The 21,563-nt window shown below is 45.6% G+C and overlaps 1 protein-coding gene across 1 annotated transcript; it reads left to right on the plus strand.

Annotated features, from left to right (window-relative positions):
• The first annotated feature begins 6,205 nt into the window (after window positions 1-6,205).
• LOC121855215 (nephrin-like) lies at window positions 6,206-20,269 on the plus strand. Its single transcript, XM_042350078.1, has 12 exons — window positions 6,206-6,338; window positions 6,729-6,891; window positions 7,624-7,778; window positions 8,302-8,446; window positions 8,658-8,785; window positions 10,249-10,408; window positions 10,714-10,893; window positions 11,833-11,955; window positions 12,362-12,474; window positions 12,743-12,926; window positions 19,552-19,616; window positions 19,730-20,269. Exons 4-12 carry the CDS (start codon window positions 8,320-8,322, stop codon window positions 19,751-19,753), a joined length of 1,104 nt encoding a protein of 367 aa, XP_042206012.1. The 5' UTR covers window positions 6,206-6,338; window positions 6,729-6,891; window positions 7,624-7,778; window positions 8,302-8,319; the 3' UTR covers window positions 19,754-20,269.
• Window positions 20,270-21,563: the final 1,294 nt, after the last annotated feature.

The raw sequence follows: 21,563 nt of genomic DNA on the forward strand, positions 1-21,563 counted from the left end.
GGTCAGGTTACGTCAGGTCAGGTTACGTCAGGTCAGGTTACGTCAGGTCAGGTCGGGTCAGGTCGGGTCAGGTCGTCAGGTCAGGTCAGGTCGGGTTACGTCAGGTCAGGTCAGGTTACGTCAGGTCAGGTTACGTCAGGTCGGGTCAGGTAGGTTACGTCAGGTCAGGTCGGGTCAGGTCAGGTTAGGTCAGGTCAGGCCGGTTACGCGGTCAGGTTAGGTCAGGTCGGTCAGGTCAGGTTAGTCAGGTCAGGTTGCGTCAGGTCAGGCCAGTGGTCAGGTTACGTCAGGTCGGGTCAGGTCAGGTTACGTGTCAGGTCAGGTCAGGTTACGTCAGGTCAGGTTCGGGTCAGGTTAGGTTACGTCAGGTCTGTTAGGTTATGTCAGGTCAGGTTGGGTTACGTCAGGTCAGGTCAGGTTACGTCAGGTCAGGTCAGATATAAGTAACTACAGTTTGTTTATAAGTTAATGGCCTTTATAAGTTAAAAGTACTTACGAGTTTGTTAATTAAGGTAGGGAGAAATTGAGAACTAATTTGCATATTAATTTGCATACCAATTAGCATATTGTATGTAAGTTTATTAAATTACTTCACGTGTCCCAAAACGTACATAGTGTCACATAGACGTGTGTATTCTCTCACACTCACACACCCACCTCCACTCTCTCTCTCTCTGTCTCCCTGTCTCTCACCTGTCTCTCACCCGTCTCTCACCCCCACAGAAGCATCTCGCCGTACTCACCACTCTACTGGTGGTCGTTCCTCCTGGTTCACCTGTCCTCACCCGTCTCTCACCCGTCTCACCCCACAGAAGCATCTCGCCGTACTCACCTCACTCTACTGGTGGTCGTTCCTCCTGGTTCACCCGTCCTCACCCGCCTCACCCCCACAGAACTCCCGCCGTACTCACCTCACTCTACTGGTGGTCGTTCCTCCTAGTTCACCTGTCTCACCCGTCTCACCCCCACAGAAGCATCCCGCCGTACTCACCTCACTCTACTGGTGGTCGTTCCTCCTGGTTCACCTGTCTCACCCGTCTCTCACCCCCACAGAAGATCTGCCGTACTCACTCACTCTACTGGTGGTCGTTCCTCCTGGTTCACCCGTCTCTCACCCGTCTCTCACCCCCACAGAAGATCCCGCCGTACTCACCTCACTCTACTGGTGGTCGCCTCCCGGTTCACCTGTCTCTCACCTGTCTCTCACCCCCACAGAAGATCTCGCCGTACTCACCTCACTCTACTGGTGGTCGTTCCTGGTTCACCCGTCTCACCCGTCTCTCACCCCCACAGAAGCATCTCGCCGTACTCACCTCACTCTACTGGTGGTCGTTCCTCCTGGTTCACCTGTCTCTCACCCGTCTCTCACCCCCAAAGCATCTCGCCGTACTCACCTCACTCTACTGGTGGTCGTTCCCAGTTCACCCGTCTCTCACCCGTCTCACCCTCTCACCCCCACAGAAGCATCTCGCCGTACTCACCTCACTCTACTGGTGGTCGTTCCTCCTGGTTCACCTGTCTCTCACCCGTCTCTCACCCCACAGAAGCATTCCGCCGTACTCACTACTCTACTGGTGGTCGTCTCCTGGTTCACCCGTCTCACCTGCCCTCACCCCCCACAGAAGCATCTCGCCGTACTCACCTCACTCTACTGGTGGTCGTTCCTCCTGGTTCACCTGTCTTCACCCGTCTCACCCCCACAGAAGCATCTCCTGCCGTACTCACCTCACTTACTGGTGGTCGTTCCTCCTGGTTCACCTGTCTCACCCGTCTCTCACCCCGAAGCATCTCGCCGTACTCTACCTCACTCTACTGGTGGTTGTTCCTGGTTCACCTGTCTCACCCGTCTCTCACCCCCCACAGAATATCTCGCCGTACTCACTCATTACTGGTGGTTGTCCTCCTGGTTCACCTGTCTCACCCGTCTTCACCCCACAGAAGCATCTCGTACTCACTCACTCTACTGGTGGTCGTTCCTCCTGGTTCACCTGTCTCTCACCCGTCTCTCACCCCCAGAAGCATCTCGCCGTACTACCTCACTCTACTGGTGGTCGTTCCTCCTGGTTCACCCGTCTCTCATCTCTCTTCTCTCACCCCCAAGCATCCTGTACTCACCCCTCACTCTACTGGTTGTCGTTCCTCCCAGTTCACCGTCTCTCACCCGTCTCTCCACCCCACAGAGCATCTCGCCGTACTCACCTCACTCTACTGGTGGTCGTTCCTCCCAGTTCACCGTCTCTCACTCTCTCACCCAGAAGCATCCGCCGTACTCACCTCACTCTACTGGTGGTCGTTCCTCCTGGTTCACCCGTCTCTCACCCGTCTCTCACCCCCACAGAAGCATCTCCTTGCCTCACCTCACTCTACTGGTTGTCGTTCCTCCAGTTCACCGTCTCTCACCGTCTCTCACCCCGTCTCTCACCCCCGAAGCATCTCACCTGTACTCACCTCCACTCTACTGGTGGTCGTTCCTCCTGGTTCACCCGTCTCTCACCGTCTCTCACCCCCACAAGCATCTCATGGTACTCACCTCACTCTACTGGTGGTCGTTCCTCCTGGTTCACCGTCTCTCACCGTCTCACCCCCACAAGCATCTCGCCGTACCCCTCCCACTCTACGGTGGTCGTTCCTCCCGTTCACCGTCTCTCACCCGTCTCTCACCCCACAGAAGCATCTCGCCTGCACTCACCTCCACTCTACTGGTGGTCGTTCCTCCCGGTTCACCCGTCTCTCACCCGTCTCTCACCCGTCTCCACCCACAGAAGCATCTCGCCGCTCACCTCCTCTACTGGTGGTCGTTCCTCCTGGTTCACCGTCTCTCACCCGTCTCTCACCCCACAGAAGCATCTCGCCGTACCACCTCACTCTACTGGTGGTCGTTCCTCCTGGTTCACCGTCTCTCACCGTCTCTCACCCCACAGAACATCTCGCCGTACTCACCTCACTCTACTGGTGGTCGTTCCTCCCGGTTCACCTCTCTCTCACCCGTCTCTCACACCCCCCACAAGCATCTCGCCGTACTCACCTCACTCTACTGGTTGTCGTTCCTCCCCAGTTCACCCGTCTCTCACCCATCTCTCCTCACCCCACAAGCATCTCGCCGTACTCACCTCACTCTACTGGTGGTCGTTCCTCCCGGTTCACCATCCTCCTCACCCGTCTCACCCCCACCAAAGCATCTCACCTCCCTCACTCTACTGGTGGTCTGTTCCTCCTGGTTCACCGTCTCTCACCGTCTCTCACCCCACACAGAAGCATCCCGCCGTACTCACCTCACTCTACTGGTGGTCGTTCCTCCCAGTTCACCCGTCTCTCACCGTCTCTCACCCCCACAAAGCATCTCGCCGTGCCCACCTCCTCTACTGGTGGTCGTTCCTCCTGGTTCACCGTCTCTCACCGTCTCTCACCCCCCACAGAAGCATCTCCGCCGTACTCACCTCCTCTACTGGTGGTCGTTCCTCCTGGTTCACCGTCTCTCACCCGTCTCTACCCCCAGAAGCATCTCGCGTACTCACCTCCCACTCTGGTGGTCGTTCTCCTAGTTCACCCGTCTCTCACCCGTCTCTCACCCCCACAAGCATCTCGCCGTACTCACCTCCTCTACTGGTGGTCGTTCCTCCCAGTTCACCGTCTCTCACCCGTCTCTCACCCACAAAGCATCTCCCTGTACTTACCTCCTCTGCGTGGTCGTTCCTCCTGGTTCACCGTCTCTCACCCGTCTCCTCACCCCACAGAACATCTCGCCGTACTTACCTCCACTCTACTGGTGGTCGTTCCTCCTGGTTCACCCGTCTCTCACCCTCTCTCACCCCCACAGAAGCATCTCGCCGTACTCACCTCACTCTACTGGTGGTCGTTCCTCCTGGTTCACCGTCTCTCACCGTCTCTCACCCCCACAGAAAGCATCTCGCCGTACTCACCTCACTCTACTGGTGGTCGTTCCTCAGTTCACCCGTCTCTCACACCCGTCTCTCACCCCCCACAGCATCCATCTACTCACCTCCTCTACTGGTGGTCGTTCTCCAGTTCACCTTTGCATCTCTCACCCGTCTCTCACCCCACACATCTCCTCCTCACCTCCCACTCTCTACTTGGTCGTTCCTCCCAGTTCACTCTCTCCCCTCTCACCCGTCTCTCACCCCACAAGCATCTGCATACTCACCTCACTCTACTGGTGGTCGTTCCTCCCAGTTCACCGTCTCTCCCCATCTCTCACCCCACAGAAGCATCTCGCAGTACTCACCTCACTCTACTGGTGGTCGTTCCTCCCAGTTCACCCGTCTCTCACCCTCTCTCACACAGAAGCATCTCGCCGTACTCACCTCACTCTACTGGTGGTCGTTCCTCCTGGTTCCTCGTCTCTCACCGTCTCACCCCAAAACATTCTCGCCGTACTCACCTCCCTCTACTGGTGGTCGTTCCTCCCAGTTCACCGTCTCTCCCGTCTCTCACCCGTCTCTCACCTCTCTCACCCCAGAAGCATCTCCGTGCTCACCTCTACTGGTGGTCGTTCCTCCTGGTTCACCGTCTCTCACCCGTCTCTCACCCCACAGAAGCATCTCGCCGTACTCACCTCACTCTACTGGTGATTTCCTCCGTTCACCGTCTCTCACCCATCTCACCCGTCTCTCACCGTCTCTCACACCCCACAAAGCATCTCGCCGTACTCACCTCCTCTACTGGTGGTCGTTCCTCCCAGTTCACCCGTCTCTCACCCGTCTCTCACCTCTCTCACCCGTCTCTCACCCCCACAAAGCATCTCGCCGTACTCACCTCCTCTACTGGTGGTCGTTTCCTCCCAGTTCACCCGTCTCTCACCGTCTCTCACCCCACAAGCATCTCGCCGTACTCACCTCACTCTACTGGTGGTCGTTCCTCCTGGTTCACCGTCTCTCACCGTCTCTCCACCCCACAAGCATCTCGCCGTACTCACCTCACTCTACTGGTGGTCGTTCCTCCTGGTTCACCCGTCTCTCTACGTCTCTCCACCCCACAGAAGCATCTCCTTGCTCACCTCACTCTACTGGTGGTCGTTCCTCCTGGTTCACCCGTCTCTCACCGTCTCTCACCCCACAAGCATCTCGCCGCCTCCTCACCTCACTCTACTGGTGGTCGTTCCTCCTGGTTCACCGTCTCACCGTCTCTCACCCCCACAGAAGCATCTCGTGTACTCACCTCACTCTACTGGTGGTCGTTCCTCCCGGTTCACCCGTCTCTCACCGTCTCTCACCCCCACAAAGCATCTCGCTGTACTCACCTCACTCTACTGGTGGTCGTTCCTCCTGGTTCACCGTCTCTCACCCGTCCTCTCACCCCACAGAAGCATCTCATCGTACTCACCTCCCTCTGGTGGTCGTTCCTCCTGGTTCACCGTCTCTCACCCGTCTCCACCCCCACAGAACTTCTCGCCGTACTCACCTCACTCTACTGGTGGTCGTTCCTCCTGGTTCACCCATCTCTCACCGTCTCTCACCCCACAGAAGCATCTCGCCGTACTCACCTCCCACTCTACTGGTGGTCGTTCCTCCTGGTTCACGTCTCTCTGCGTCTCTCACCCCACAGAGCATCTCACCTTACTCACCTCACTCTACTAAGTGGTCGTTCTCCCAGTTCACCGTCTCACCTCTCTCACCCGTCTCTCACCCGTCTCTCACCCCCACAGAACATCTCGTACTCACTCACCTCACTCTACTGGTGGTCGTTCCTCCTGGTTCACCCGTCTCTCACCCGTCTCTCACCCCCACAGAAACATCTCGCCGTACCACCTCCCACTCTACTGGTGGTCGTTCCTCCTGGTTCACCGTCTCTCCCGTCTCACCCCCCACAAAGCATCTCGCCGTGCTCACCTCACTCTACTGGTGGTCGTTCCTCCTGGTTCACCCGTCTCTCACCCGTCTCTCACCCCCACAAGCATCTCGCCGTACTCACCTCCCACTCTGGTGGTCGTTCCTCCTGGTTCACCCTCTCTCATCTCTCACCCCCACAGAAGCATCTCGCCGTACTCACCTCACTCTACTGGTGGTCGTTCCTCCTGGTTCACCGTCTCTCACCCGTCTCCTCACCCAGAAACATCTCGCCGTACTCACCTCACTCTCTACTGGTGGTCGTTCTCCTGGTTCACCCGTCTCTCACCGTCTCTCCCCCCCACAGAAGCATCTCCGTACTCACCTCCACTCTACTGGTGGTCGTTCCTCCCAGTTCCACCCACTGAGGGTCAGGGGTCTACCTGCTACTGACGGTGTCTTGGGGCCACTACAGGAAGGTCACACCTGGATATTACCTGTAGTGTGGCTGGGGGTGTGCCTCCTCCTGATCTACTGTGGCAGAGAGGTCATCAGGTAAGGTGTGGTGGAGGGTGGCTGGCATGTGTGTGTGTGTGTGTGTGGTGTGGGTGTGTGTGTGTGGGTGGGTGTGTGGGTGGGTGGGTGGCTGTGTGTGGTGGGTGGGTGGTTGTGGTGGGTGTGGTGTGTGTGTGGGTGGCTGTGTGTGTGTGTGTGGGTGGGTGGCTGTGTGTGTGTGGGGGGCTGTGTGTGTGTGTGGTGGTGTGTTGTGTGTGGGTGTGTGTGTGTGTGTGTGTGTGTGTTGTGTGTGTGTGTGTGTGTGTGTGTGTGTGTGTGTGTGTGTGTATTTGTCTATCTATATAATCCAAATTCTAAATCTCTCTCTCTCTCTCTCTCTCTCTCTCTCTCTCTCTCTCTCTCTCTCTCTCTCTCTCTCTCTCTCTACAGATCCTCGACTCAACGATAGAATCCCGAACGAGCTCGCTAACGACCAACCAACTACGGATACTCAAACTAGACAGGTCTTACCATAACAGCCAATTGGTTTGTTTAGCTTCCAATAACAACGTAACGGAACCACTTCAAGCTACCATTACTGTTACCTTGAACTGTGAGTGTTATGATGCCCTTAAACAAGCATATTTACCTCTAGGTGCCCTTAAACAAGCATATTTACCTCTAGGTGCCCTTAAACAAGCATATTTACCTCTAGGTGCCCTTAAACAAGCATATTTACCTCTTGGTGCCCTTAAACAAGCATATTTACCTCTAGGTGCCCTTAAACAAGCATATTTACTTCTTGGTGCCCTTAAACAAGCATATTTACCTCTAGGTGCCCTTAAACAAGCATATTTACCTCTTGGTGCCCTTAAACAAGCATATTTACCTCTTGGTGCCCTAAAACAAGCATATTTACCTCTTGGTGCCCTTAAACAAGCATATTTACCTCTTGGTGCCCTAAAACAAGCATATTTACCTCTTGGTGCCCTAAAACAAGCATATTTACCTCTTGGTGCCCTTAAACAAGCATATTTACCTCTTAGTGCCCCTAAATAAGCATATTTACCTCTTGGTGCCCTTAAACAAGCATATTTACCTCTTGGCGCCCTTAAACAAGCATATTTACCTCTTAGTGCCCCTAAATAAGCATATTTACCTCTTAGTGCCCCTAAATAAGCATATTTTACCACTTGGTGCCCTTAAACAAGCATAGTCTCCACATACTACTACTACAAAAACAACAACAATAATAATAATAACAACAACAACAACAATCATAATACAGTGGTGCCAAATCTACAATCACCCCTTAATCTCCCCCCCCTCCCTTATCTCCCCTTAGTACGGCCCTTAGTGACGAAGCTAGACGCCCCCCCTAAGGGCTTAAGGGTCGGTAAGGAATATGAAATCAGATGCGCTACTGCCGGTTCTCGCCCTCACCCTAACATCACCTGGACACTTGGCAGCGTCGCATCCCTCATTCCACTGGTGCCACATGTAAGTAAATAATTGAATTTTTTATTTATTTATTGTTTGTTTGTTTGTTTACGTCTCATGTGTTTGTGGAATGTTTGTTTATATAATTTTCTTTGTTTATTTACTTGTTTAGTTGTTTTGTTTGACCTAACCTCTCACTTTCACCAGATGGGCTCTTAACCACCTCTCACTTTCACCAAACAAATCCCTCTCCCACTCAACTAATCCCTCACCCACTCAACTAACCCCTCACCCACTCAACTAACCCCTTACCCACTCAACTAACCCCTCACCCACTCAACTAACCCCTCACCCACTCAACTAACCCCTCACCCACTCAACTAACCCCTCACCCACTCAACTAACCCCTCACCCACTCAACTAACTAACCCCTCACCCCACTCAATAACCCCTCACCCCTCGCTTCTTCCCTCTCAACCCCTCACCCACTCAACTAACCCCTCACCCACTCAACTAACCCCTCACCCACTCAACTAACCCCTCACCCACTCAACCCCTCTCTAATCCCTCTCACTTTCGACAGACAGAGCACGGGGTCAACATGAGTACCTCTCAGGTTAAACTGATAGCATCAAGGGGTCACCATGGTCAGCGAATCACCTGTACTGCCCATAATCCGTTGTTTCCTGCCTACACACTGAGCGATTCTGCCTTGCTTAACGTAACATGTAAGTATACTGTGTGTGTGTGTGTGTGTGTGTGTGTCTGTGTGTGTGTGTGTCTGTATGTCTGTCTGTCTGTGTGTGTGTGTGTGTTTGTCTGTGTATGTGTCTGGGAATGTCTGTAAGTGTCTGTACATCCCCATTCATCTTAAATCACCTCAAAACAACCCTTAATTACCATCAATCACCTCTAATCACCTGCTAATCACCTTTACAGATCCGCCAATCGCCACCATGGAACTAGGAAGGGGCGTGACGTCGACAGTTAAGGAAGGCGAGGATGTGTATTTTAATTGCAATGTCGACGCTAATCCTTCCACGTACAAGATCTCCTGGTCAAAAGAGGTAAGTTAGGTTAGATTAGTGTTAAGTTAGGTTAGGTTAGTGTTAAGTTAGGTTAGGTTAGTGTTAAGTTAGGTTAGGTTAGTGTTAAGTTAGGTTAGGTTAGTGTTAAGTTAGGTTAGGTTAGGTTACGACGAGTGTTAGGAGCCCACGACCTTGCCGGCGGTACACAGGCTGCCAAATCCACCGAACATTGCCCGTTAAAGTACCTGTAAAAGAGAGAGAGTGAAGCAACATTGTGGTGAAGAGAAAGGGAAGAAAGATTATCAACTAAAGGAGGAGAGTTAAAATGCCTTTGATTCCACCCTATCCAACAGAGCCACCCCAGATATGAGAGCAGTACTCCAAGTTAGGACGAATGAATCCCTTATATACTTGAACCAACTGTACAGGAGTGAAGTAGCTACGGCATCTGTACAGTATTCCCAGCTTTCAGGAGGCAGCTTTAGCTATGTTGAGGATGTGTGGCTTCAGTGACATATTAGAGGAAATGGTGAGGCCTAGCATATCTGTTTTAGAATTTGGCAACGATGATCGCGTCCTGAAATGTAATTGGTGGGACATCGTCTAATTTACAAAGTGTAATTGGTAAATATTGAGTTTTATTCCTATTGACTTTAACCAAGTTTGTATCTCCCCAGTCAGAGATGCTGCACAGACCCGCGTTGATAGAAGTAATGATATCAGTTCTAGAAACAGATCTAGTTTGAGAGTTAGGAGGAAGGGGAAACTGTGAGGAAGAGTGAAGAGTAGAATCATCGGCGTAAGAATGGATAGAATTAGTCGCAGTGTGAAGTAAATCATTGATAAAAAGAAGGAAGAGAGTTGGTGAAAGAACAGAACCCTGTGGGACGCCACTACTGGTAGAGAAAGAGCGAGAGATTGATCCCTCGACAACAACTGCCATGGATCGGTCCTCAAGGAAGCTAGAGATGAGAGAACAAAGTGGGGGAGAGAAACCAAAAGAGGGAAGTTTAGATAGCAAAGACTTGTGCCATACCCTGTCAAATGCTTTGGAGATGTCGAGGGCCACGACAAAAGTTCCCCATAATCCCTAAGAGAGGATGACCAAAGATGGGTGCAATAGGAGAGCAGATCACCAGTAGATCTCGCCCGGCTAAAGCCATACTGGTGATCTGACAAAAGAGAAAGGCATTCAAGGTGACGGAGAAAATAGGAGTTCAAGATAGTTTGGATAAGGATGAAGTTAGGGCGATAGTTAGAGGTTCAGTGGGAAGAGCAAGAGTCATTAACATAGAAATTATATTAAATTTCTGAGGGCTTATGTCTCTCTCTCTCTCTCTCTCTCTCTCTCTCTCTCTCTCTCTCTCTCTCTCTCTCTCTCTCTCTCTCTCCTCTCTCTCTCTCTCTCTCTCTCTCTCTCTCTCTCTCTCTCTCTCTCTCTCTCTCTCTCTCTCTCTCTCTCTCTCTCACCCCCTCCCACTCACTCCCTCTCACCACAACAGGAGAACCCCATCCTCCACTCGCCTGACGATGGCATCCTCCTGAGTGGGAACAGCCTGGCATTAAGAGGCGTCACAAGGCATCAAGCAGGGCCATACGTGTGTTCCGCTTCTAATGTGGAAGGTGACGCCCACAGCCCTCCTCTCAACCTCTCTGTCAACTGTAAGTATTGGTTGGTGTTTGGTTGGTGTTTGGTTGGGGTTGGTTGGGGTTGGGTTGGGGTTTGGTTGGGGTTGGGTTGGGGTTTGGTTGGTCGATAGATAGATAAATAGATAGATGGATTCTCAAAAGAGTTCTACATTAGAATTTTCCTCCTATGGGTGATGTGAGGACGTATCTAACTAACCAATCACAGCCACCCTTCACATAAAACTAACCAATCACAGCCACCCTTCACATAAAACTAACCAATCACAGCCACCCTTCACATAAAACTAACCAATCACGTCTCTCCTTCACCCCCATAGACTCTCCCGTATGCTATGAGTCTCCAGCAGCCAGCAGGGTCTACGCCACTGGGTTAGGTCAGGTCATCAACGTCTCGTGTGAGGTCATGTCAGCGCCTCGGACTGTCAGATATTCTTGGGTCTTCAATAATTCCATCACTTCACATAGACTTCCGGGTGACCAGGTCTTCGAAACGCCAGGTAATGTCTGTCTTTCTGTCTGTCTGTCTGTTTTGTCTTTCTGTCTGTCTGTCTGTTTTGTCTTTCTGTCTGTCTGTCTGTCTGTTTCTGTGTACATTTTTCACTGTTTCTTCTTGTCTGTGTGTGTGTGTGTGTCTTTCTCTGTCTGTCTGTCTGTCTGTCTGTGTCTGTCTGTCTGTCTCTGTTTCTCTCTGTCTCTCTCTCTCTCTCTCTCTCTCTCTCTCTCTCTCTCTCTCTCTCTCTCTCTCTCTCTCTCTCTCTCTCTCTAACCTAACCCAACCCCACAAAAAATCAAAATAAACAATCAATGACGTCATATCACGGCACGATGACGTCATAAACTGGTTCCCAATCCATGTGAAATTTCATCCATATATAAACTAGTAAATAAACTCACCACAGACACTTAAACAGACAGACTGATAACAGCAAACACCCCCACACACCCTCTAGGTTTATGGCGGGGGTTAAAATGACACACAGGAGCGATATTTAACACAAAACAAGAGAGAATTTAACAAGGGAGCCATTAACTAAATTTCCCGAGAGTCAGCTGGATATTGTTGTGTATATTTTCCTGTACTTGGACTGGATAAACAGACGATACCCACGTATTTTTAAGTCTGTCTGTCTGTCTGTCTGTCTGGTTGTCTGTCTGTCTGTCTGTCTGGTTGTCTGTCTGTCTGTCTGTCTGGTTGCCTGCCTGTCTGTCTGTCTGTCTTTCCGTGACGCATAAACAGAGACAGACAGATATATAAACTGACAGACAGATAGACAATGAATGCCAACTTTCCACTCTTGTATTCACTGCTACTGTAATCTAACGTAACCTAACGTAACCTAACCTCTGTAACTCACTGTAACTTACTGTACCCTCACTGTAACTCACCACTGTAACTCACTGTAACTCACCACTGTAACTTACTGTACCCTACACAGATGGCGGTAGTGTGGTACAATTCGTGGCGAGAACACATCAGGATTACGGTACGCTACAGTGTTGGGCCCAGAATACTGTAGGAAGAATGACTCAGCCTTGTCTGTTTCATGTGGTACCCGCAGGTGAGTGGGGTGTGAGAGGGAGTGGGGCTTAGAGGTGAGATCAGGTAGTTGAGTGGGATAAAGGTTTACCCAGGTGAGAGGGAAATCAGAGTGGGATGAGAAATATTATGAAGAGGTATTGTTATTATTATTATTATTATTATTATTATTGTTATTATTATTATTATTATTATTATTGTTATTATTATTATTATTGTTATTATTATTATTATTATTATTATTATTGTTATTATTATTATTATTATTATTATTGTTATTATTATTATTATTATTATTATTATTATTATTGTTATTATTATTATTATTATTATTATTATTGTTATTATTATTATTATTATTGTTATTATTATTATTATTATTATTGTTATTATTATTATTATCATTATTATCATCATCTTCACTACAGGGCGGCCGGAACACCCTGTCAGCTGCTCAGTTGTCAACAAGACATATGACTCCCTGGCTGTCAGCTGTCAGCCTGGATTTGACGGGGGGCTTAGTCAGCTGTTTGTGGCTAAGGTAAGAACCTAACCTAACCAAATCTAACTTAACCTAACCGAACCTAACCAAAGCTAACTTAACTTAACCGAACCTAACCAAAGCTAACCTAACCAAAGCTAACCTGGCCTAAGCTAACCTGACCTTGCACGTAATATTTTAAGTTGTATTCTCAAGTAAATGTCAAAAGTATCACTCCAGAGGTCACACTCAGAGGTCACACTCAGAGGTCACACTCAGAGGTCACACTTAGAGGTCACACTTAGAGGTCACCCTTCTACCTCAACAGGTCTTCGAGGCAGTTAGTGGCAAGGGCGAGGTATCAGTGACGTCACAACACCCCAGGTTCACTTTAGAGGGGTTAACGCCTGGTCTTGATTACGTCATCAAGGTTATGGCTACCAATGCTCTCGGCACCTCTGACCCCGTTAAGCTAGACGCCTTTACTTACAAGATGGCAGAAAATAGAATGCGTAAGTAATAGTAGCATTAGTAGTAGTAATAGTAGTCTCATCATTACTACAATATCATTATTACCACTATAATTATCATCACCATAACTTAACGTAACCTAACATCAATCCAACGTAACCTAACATCAATCCAACGTAACCTAACATCAATCCAACGTAACCTAACATCAATCCAACGTAACCTAACATCAATCCAACGTAACCTAACATCAATCCAACGTAACCTAACATCAATCCAACGTAACCTAACATCAATCCAACGTAACCTAACATCAATCCAACGTAACCTAACATCAATCCAACGTAACCTAACATCAATCAACGTAACCTAACATCAATCAACGTAACCTAACATCAATCCAACGTAACCTAACATCAATCCAACGTAACTCAAACTTAACCTAACCATTGTTTTTTGGTTCAAGGAGACGATCAGATGCTCAACACTGCTACCTCAGGGCCGGTGGCAGGGTAAAGCAAGTGGTGGTGATAGTGGTGGTAGTTGTGGTTGTGTTTGCTGTCGGATTTGCTGGGCAGGAGAACGGCGGCGGCAACAGCAAACAGGACACAGCAATCGGGACAGTTGTGTTTACGTCCCAGCCGACAGCTCTACCGCGAGAATATCCAGTAAGAATAACTAATTTGGGTGGAATTGGGATATTTTTTTAACATTTTGGGCGATATTTTAACGTAATTTAACGTATTTTAGGATAATTTAACGTAATTTAACGCCTTTTAGGATAATTTAACGTAATTTAACGTATTTTAGGATAATTTAACGTAATTTAACGCCTTTTAGGATAATTTAACGTAATTTAACGCCTTTTAGGATAATTTAACGTAATTTAACATATTTTAGGATAATTTAACGTAATTTAACGCCTTTTAGGATAATTTAACACAATCTAGGTTATTTTCCACATATTAAGTTAAATTTACATTGTGTAGTGTTAAAGTTATAATGCATGTTAATATGATCATTCTCCACGTTAAAAATGTTAATAAGACCCACTTTTTCACCTTGTCGAAGCCATAGTATTAGTGAGAGTCAACAGGGAGTCCCAGCAGGTTCTGACGGCTGTTATAAGACAAGATTCAAAGAGCCTCTTATAACAGGGATAAACACGAGTAAACACAACCCAGTCTTGTTTACGTCTGAGACTGTAAGGGTAACACTGGTTGGTAAACACTGATAGCACCTCGTAAACACAACCCAGTCTTGTGTTTATGTCTGTAAACACTGGTTGGTAAACACTGATAGCACCTCTAAACCAACCCAGTCTTGTTTACGTCTGAGACTGTAAGGTAAACAATGGTTGGTAAACACTGACAGCACCTCGTAAACACAACCCAGTCTTGTGTTTACGTCTGTAAGTAAACACTGGTTGGTAAACACTGACAGCACCTCGTAAACACAACCCAGTCTTGTGTTTATGTCTGTAAGGTAAACACTGGTTGGTAAACACTGATAGCACCTCGTAAACACAACCCAGTCTTGTGTTTATGTCTGTAAGGTAAACTGTTGGTAAAACTGTGAGACTGTAAGGTAACACTGCTGGTAAACACTGACAGCATCTAACACAACCCAGTCTTGTGTTTATGTCTGTAAGGAACACTGGGTAAACACTGATAGCACTGTAAACACAACCAGTTGTTTACGTCGAGAAAGGTAAAACTGGTGGTAAATGACAGCACCTCGTAAACACAACCCAGTCTTGTTTACGTCTGAGACTGTAAGGTAAACACTGGTTGGTAAACACTGACAGCACCTCGTAAACACAACCCAGTCTTGTTTACGTCTGAAACTGTAAGGTAAACTGCTGGTAACACTGAAGCACTGTAAACCAGTCTTGTTTATCGAAACTGTAAGGTAAACACTGGTGGTAAACACTGAAGACTCAAAAACCCTCTTGTGTTATGTCAAAACACTGTGGTAAACACTGATAGCACCTCGTAACACAACCCAGTCTTGTTTACGTCTGAAACTGTAAGGTAAACACTGGTTGGTAAACACTGACAGCACCTCGTAAACACAACCCAGTCTTGTGTTTATGTCTGTAAGGTAAACACTGGTTGGTAAACACTGATAGCACCTGTAAACACAACCCATCTTGTTTACGTCTGAGACTGTAAGGTAAACACTGCTGTAAACACTGACAGCACCTCGTAAACACAACCCAGTCTTGTTTACGTCTGAAACTGTAAGGAACACTGGTTGGTAAACACTGACAGCACCTCGTAAACACAACCCAGTCTTGTGTTTATGTCTGTAAGGTAAAACGTTGAACACTGAGCACAACCAGTTTTCGAGACTGTAAGGTAAACACTGGTTGGTAAACACTGACAGCACCTCGTAAACACAACCCAGTCTTGTTTACGTCTGAGACTGTAAGGTAAACACTGGTTGGTAAACACTGACAGCACCTCGTAAACACAACCCAGTCTTGTGTTTATGTCTGTAAGGTAAACACTGGTTGGTAAACACTGATAGCACTGCAAACACAACCCAGTCTTGTTTACGTCTGAGACTGTAAGGTAAACACTGGTTGGTAAACACTGACAGCACCTCGTAAACACAACCCAGTCTTGTTTACGTCTGAGACTGTAAGGTAAACACTGGTTGGTAAACACTGACAGCACCTCGTAAACACAACCCAGTCTTGTGTTTACGTCTGTAAGTAAACACTGGTGGTAAACACTGATAGCACCTCGTAAACACAACCCAGTCTTGTTTACGTCTGAGACTGTAAGGTAAACACTGGTTGGTAAACACTGACACCTCGTAAACACAACCCAGTCTTGTGTTTATGTCTGTAAGGTAAACACTGGTTGGTAAACACTGACAGCACCTCGTAAACACAACCCAGTCTTGTTTACGTCTGAGACTGTAAGGTAAACACTGGTTGGTAAACACTGACAGCACTCGTAAACACAACCAGTCTTGTTTACGTCTGAGACTGTAAGGTAAACACTGGTTGATAAACACTGACAGCACCTCGTAAACACAACCCAGTCTTGTTTACGTCTGAGACTGTAAGGTAAACACTGGTTGGTAAACACTGACAGCATCTCGTAAACACAACCCAGCTTGTTTACGTCTGTAAACACTGGTGGTAAACACTGATAGCACTGTAAACACAACCCAGTCTTGTTTTGTCTGTAAGGTAAAACTGGTTGGTAAACACTGATAGCACCTCGTAAACACAACCCAGTCTTGTTTACGTCTGACTGTAAGGTAAACACTGGTTGGAAACACTGATAGCACCTCGTAAACACAACCCAGTCTTGTTTACGTCTGAGATCAAGGTAAACACTGGTTGGTAAACACTGACAGCACCTCGTAAACACAACCCAGTCTTGTTTACGTCTGAGACTGTAAGGTAAACACTGGTTGTAAACACTGACAGCACCTCGTAAACACAACCCAGTCTTGTTTACGTCTGAAACTGTAAGGTAAACACTGGTGGTAAACACTGACAGCACCTCGTAAACACAACCCAGTCTTGTGTTTATGTCAAGGTAAACACTGGTTGGTAAACACTGATAGCACTCAACTAACCAGTGTTTACGTCTGAGACTGTGGTAAACACTGGTTGGTAAACACTGACAGACCTCGTAAACACAACCCAGTCTTGTTTACGTCTGAAACTAAGGTAAACACTGGTTGGAAACACTGACAGCACCGTAACTTCTTGTGTTTATGTCTGAAAACGGTTGGTAAACACTATGCACCTTTAAACACAACCCAGTCTTGTTTACGTCTGAGACTGTAAGGTAAACACTGGTTGGTAAACACTGACAGCACCTCGTAAACACAACCCAGTCTTGTTTACGTCTGAGACTGTAAGGTAAACGGTTGTACTGACCGTAAACAAACCAGTCTTGTGTTTATGTTGGAAACACTGGTGGTAAACACTGATAGCACTCGTAAACACAACCCAGTCTTGTTTACGTCTGAGACTGTAGGTAAACACTGGTTGGAACACTGACAGCACTCAAACACAACCCAGTCTTGTTTACGTTGAGACTGTAGGTAAACACTGGTTGGTAAACACTGACAGCACCTCGTAAACACAACCCAGTCTTGTTTACGTCTGAGACTGTAAGGTAAACACTGGTTGGTAAACACTGACAGCACCTCGTAATTCACTTGTAGGTCACTTTTCTTGTTTTCTGTCGCCTTTTTAATATTTATCAATTTTTAACAGTTTTATCATTTTATTCCATATACTTAGTTTAGTCAAGATAACTTTTTTTTTGTTGTTATTACAGTGACAAGATAACATTCTGAGATTTTTGTTACGTTTTTACAGTTAAAATATTCACCAAAATCAATATTAATGGATAATTTAACATTTTATATTATTTTAACCTGCATAAACCTTCAATAAAACACAAAAGGTGATTAATTTAACGTCATATTAACACAATGTTAAATCTTATCCCGTTCGTGTATTACATTAACATTGTACGATATATATGACAACAAACCCTCCACATGTAAATTGTCCTCTGATTGGATGACGGGTTGTTCGCTCTGGGTGCTAATTGGTTGATGGAGTATTCGCTATCGGTGTGATTGGCTGATGGGATATTCACAACTCTACGCTGATTGGTTAATGGGTTATTCGCCACGCGGTGTTGCCAGTTCTTACAGCTGGTGAAAGACGAGCCTAATGCAACTTGTCAATAGTTATTAAAGTTTGAGTCTTGAGGGACATTTGGCAACGTTGCTATCGAGTGAGTACCTTTGGTGATTATTTATCTGTGTATGTATGTATGTATGTATGTATGTAGTTGACGTAGGCACTGTGTACAGAGCCCTGGATCGAACCCGAGTCCTCAGGATACGTTAGTGAGACAATTGCATAATATGTTAAGTAAGACAGAGCCATGAATATTTTCTCTCTGTCTCTCATTATTGTACACACAAAGGGTTAACACTATCTTCACCAGTATTTACCTCCCACATAATACTAACTCACCTAAGCTGCTTCCACCAGCATTTTACCTAACCTAACCAAAAACCTAACCAAACCATAACATAACCCAAACCAAACACTAACCAAACCCAACCAAACCCAACCAAACCCTAACCAAACACTAACCAAACCCTAACCTAACCATAACCAAACACTAACCAAACACTAACCAAACACTAACCAAACTCTAACCAAACTTTAGTTTATGTAATTTAACTTTTAACAGATGTTGTTTACAATTAATTATAAAACCAAATAAATAAACAAACAAATAATTACGTAAACAATTAAATCGACCAAAAAAAAGTGAAAAATATTGTATAAACTTTAATAAATGTTGTTTACACTTCATTACAAGGCCCTTCGCCCTCGCAAGCTCTCTGTTTACATAAGCTGTTTGACTTAGGCTGTTCAAGGGAAAAGATTGTTTGTCGTAGCACAGTCAGGTAAGGTTAGGTTAGGTTTTGGTCGGGGTTACGTTGGGTTTGGTTAGGTTTTGGTCGGGGTTACGTTGGGTTTGGTTAGGTTTTTGGGGGTTACGTTGGGTTTGGTTAGGTTTTGTCGGGGGTTACGTTAGATTGGTTACATAAGAACATAAGAATGGATGAAACGGTAACTATTGGTCCATACTGACAGTCCTGCTTACACCCAACCCCTATTGCTCATATATCCATCCAACCTGTGTTTGAAGCTATCCAGCGTATTCGAGTTAATGATGATATTTTAAACTTGTTCCACCTGTCCACTGCTCAATGTTTACCTATTTCGCCTAAATCTAAATTTGTCTAATTTAAAACCATTGTTACGAGTTCGCTCCTGGTTGGATAGTTTGAGTACTTTGTAATGTCACCTTTGTTCAGCCCTGACTTCCATTAATACACCTCTATCAGGTCGCCCTCGCTCTACGTCTCTTGAGGAGTGTAAATTAAGATGCTTTAACCTGTCTCTGTACTCAAGGTTCCTAATGCCCTGATTAGTCTTGTCATTCTCTGGATTCTTTCCTAAGGATTCTATATCCATTATGTAATACGGTGACCAGAATTGAACTGAGTAATCCAGGTGTGGTCTCAAGGCACAAGATATAGTTTTAGGATGACCTCCTAGTCTTGTAGCTAACATCTTTGTATGAACCCAAGTATTCTTTATTAGCTGTTACGAGCAAATACACATTGTTTACTTGGCTTAAGATTCCTACTTATCATTACTCCTAAATCTCTCTCGCAGTCGGATTTCTCAATAACATCGTTGTTCATCTGGTATCTGGTTTCCCTGTTTACATCTATACTGAGTACTTTACATTTGTCCACATTGAATTTCATCTGCCATTTTTCAGACCATTGGAAAATTTGTTTAGATCTTCCTGTAGTTTTGCTGAGTCCTCGTCAGATTTAATAACACGTCCTATTTTAGTGTCACCAGTAAATCATCTTATGTTGCTGTCTATGCCGATATCTATGTCGTTTATGTATATAATAAATAATAATGGTCCAAGTACTGAGCCTTGGGGAACTCCACTAGTGACGCTACCCCAATCAGATTTAGTGCCGTTAGGTTAGGTTAGATTAGGTTAGGTTAGATTAGATTAGGTTAGGTTAGGTTTTGGTGACGATACAATATAATGTTTGTTTGTTTCTTTGTTTCAGATGATGACGAAATTCACTTTGAGGTCAGAACTATAAATCTTGATTCACACAGAGAGGAAATTACGGTGAGTTAGCTCTCTCTCTCTCTCTCTCTCTCTCTCTCTCTCTCTTTATCTGAGTTAATAAAAGTACAAATAATTAGATCGATAATTAATTAAATCTATTTCTTTCTCAACAGCGAATAGCAGACGAGGCCATGTGAAGTGTTTCTGTACATACATACATACATACACACATACATACATACATACATACATACATACACATCTATAGTACAGACAGCATTACACACACACACACACACACACACACACACACACACACACAAGAATCTCATTGGCTGTTTGTGGAGAAAAAAAAACTCAAGCCAGCCAATCACAAGACCGTATTCGATCTCCAGGTGTGACGTAAGCAAACCCCGGCCTTGGAACCAATCAGCTCACCCTAACCAAAGACTAACCAAATCCTAACCAAATCCTAACCAAATCCTAACGTAATTAATAGGCAGAAAATGACATAAAGACAATTAATTTCTACTTATTTGTAAATAGAACGGATAGCAACTACGAGCCTAATGAATTGTAAATAATAACAATGAGTGTTTGTTTGTCTGTTTACATGTAGGTAATATAGTTTTGTATTGTGTAAATGATATGGTGTGTAAATGATGTATTTTTTTACTATACGGTTTTTGTAAATATGATGCCTTTGTGTGTGTGTGTGTACGTATGTATTATGTATGTATGTATGTATGTATGTATGTATATGTAAAAAAAAACATTGTTAGTATTAAAAAAGTGATTAATATTTGTTTGTTTTATTTACAAGAATTTTAATAATGGTAAAATAATATAAATAGTGTATTAATGTTTTAGCATCATGAGGTGAAGTAAGGTACCAGGGGCTATTAAACCTTCCTAATACCATAGATTAATAATATTTGACGTTCTTTGTTTCCTTGAGGTAAAATACTGAAGCTATGGGAGGAATTAGAGACTTAGTAAGTATTTATAAGGTGGATAATGAAGACGAACCTTGCTAGCTTATACGTCGAAATATTTATCCACCGATGTGTTATTTGATGTTTATTTTCTTACTATATTTTTATTAGTGAATTCTGATATAATAGTCATTTCTTGGGAAAATTATTCATTTGGTAGATAATTAGGTAACTAGGCGGCACTACTTTATCTTCTGAGCGGTAATGCGGCTGTGACGTCACATACCCAGATGTCAACAGCCAATCATATTAACGTATCCAATTGAAGTCTACGCTCAGTGTACTTCATGAAGCGGAGGGAGGTGGTTATCGGCTCTCATGTCCACAGAAAAACGTAAAATTACACCATATCATAGTAAGTCCCTTCTGTTTAATATACCAGTTAGGTTTAATATAGTTTTGCTTAAGTTGAGTTATGTTTAATTTAGGTTAGATTTAACTTAGTTTAGGTTAAGTTAAAATTAAGTCATCAATTAAGATCTTTTATTTACAAGTCCATTAATTAATTCCGCCTCAGGTAACAGACATCTCGACTACATAACCCGTATCAGGTTCACAAACTCCTCTACAATAGAGTAATGATCCAACTTATTGTTCCATCTATCTGTCTTCAATCCTACAAGGGGTGGGGGGGGGGGTTAAATCCTCTCACCAGATGCTCATTTGTTTCTCCTCTTAAGAGTTTCGATCCTTTATACATATATAGAGAAAGATAACGTAATAGAAGAATAATGAAGGAAATAACGAAGAAAATAAAGGAAATAAAGAACTCTCAGATCATCACCACCACTACTACCACCACCACCACCACTACAACAACTAAATCAACCACCCCTTCCTCCTCCACTTCCTCCTCCTCGAAGACAAATACTCGAGCCTTAACATGGAGTCTTATCTCTCCCGTAAATAAATCAGCTTCAGGTCAGTTGTCTTATCTGCTCGGTAATTGGTCAAGATAAAGCTATACCTCGAAGACTAGTAGCTATTCCTTGAAGGCTAGTGGCTATTCTTT

The sequence above is a fragment of the Homarus americanus genome, unplaced genomic scaffold, assembly GCF_018991925.1.
Source record: "Homarus americanus isolate GMGI-L3 unplaced genomic scaffold, GMGI_Hamer_2.0 scaffold3993, whole genome shotgun sequence".
NCBI classification, from domain to species: domain Eukaryota; kingdom Metazoa; phylum Arthropoda; class Malacostraca; order Decapoda; family Nephropidae; genus Homarus; species Homarus americanus.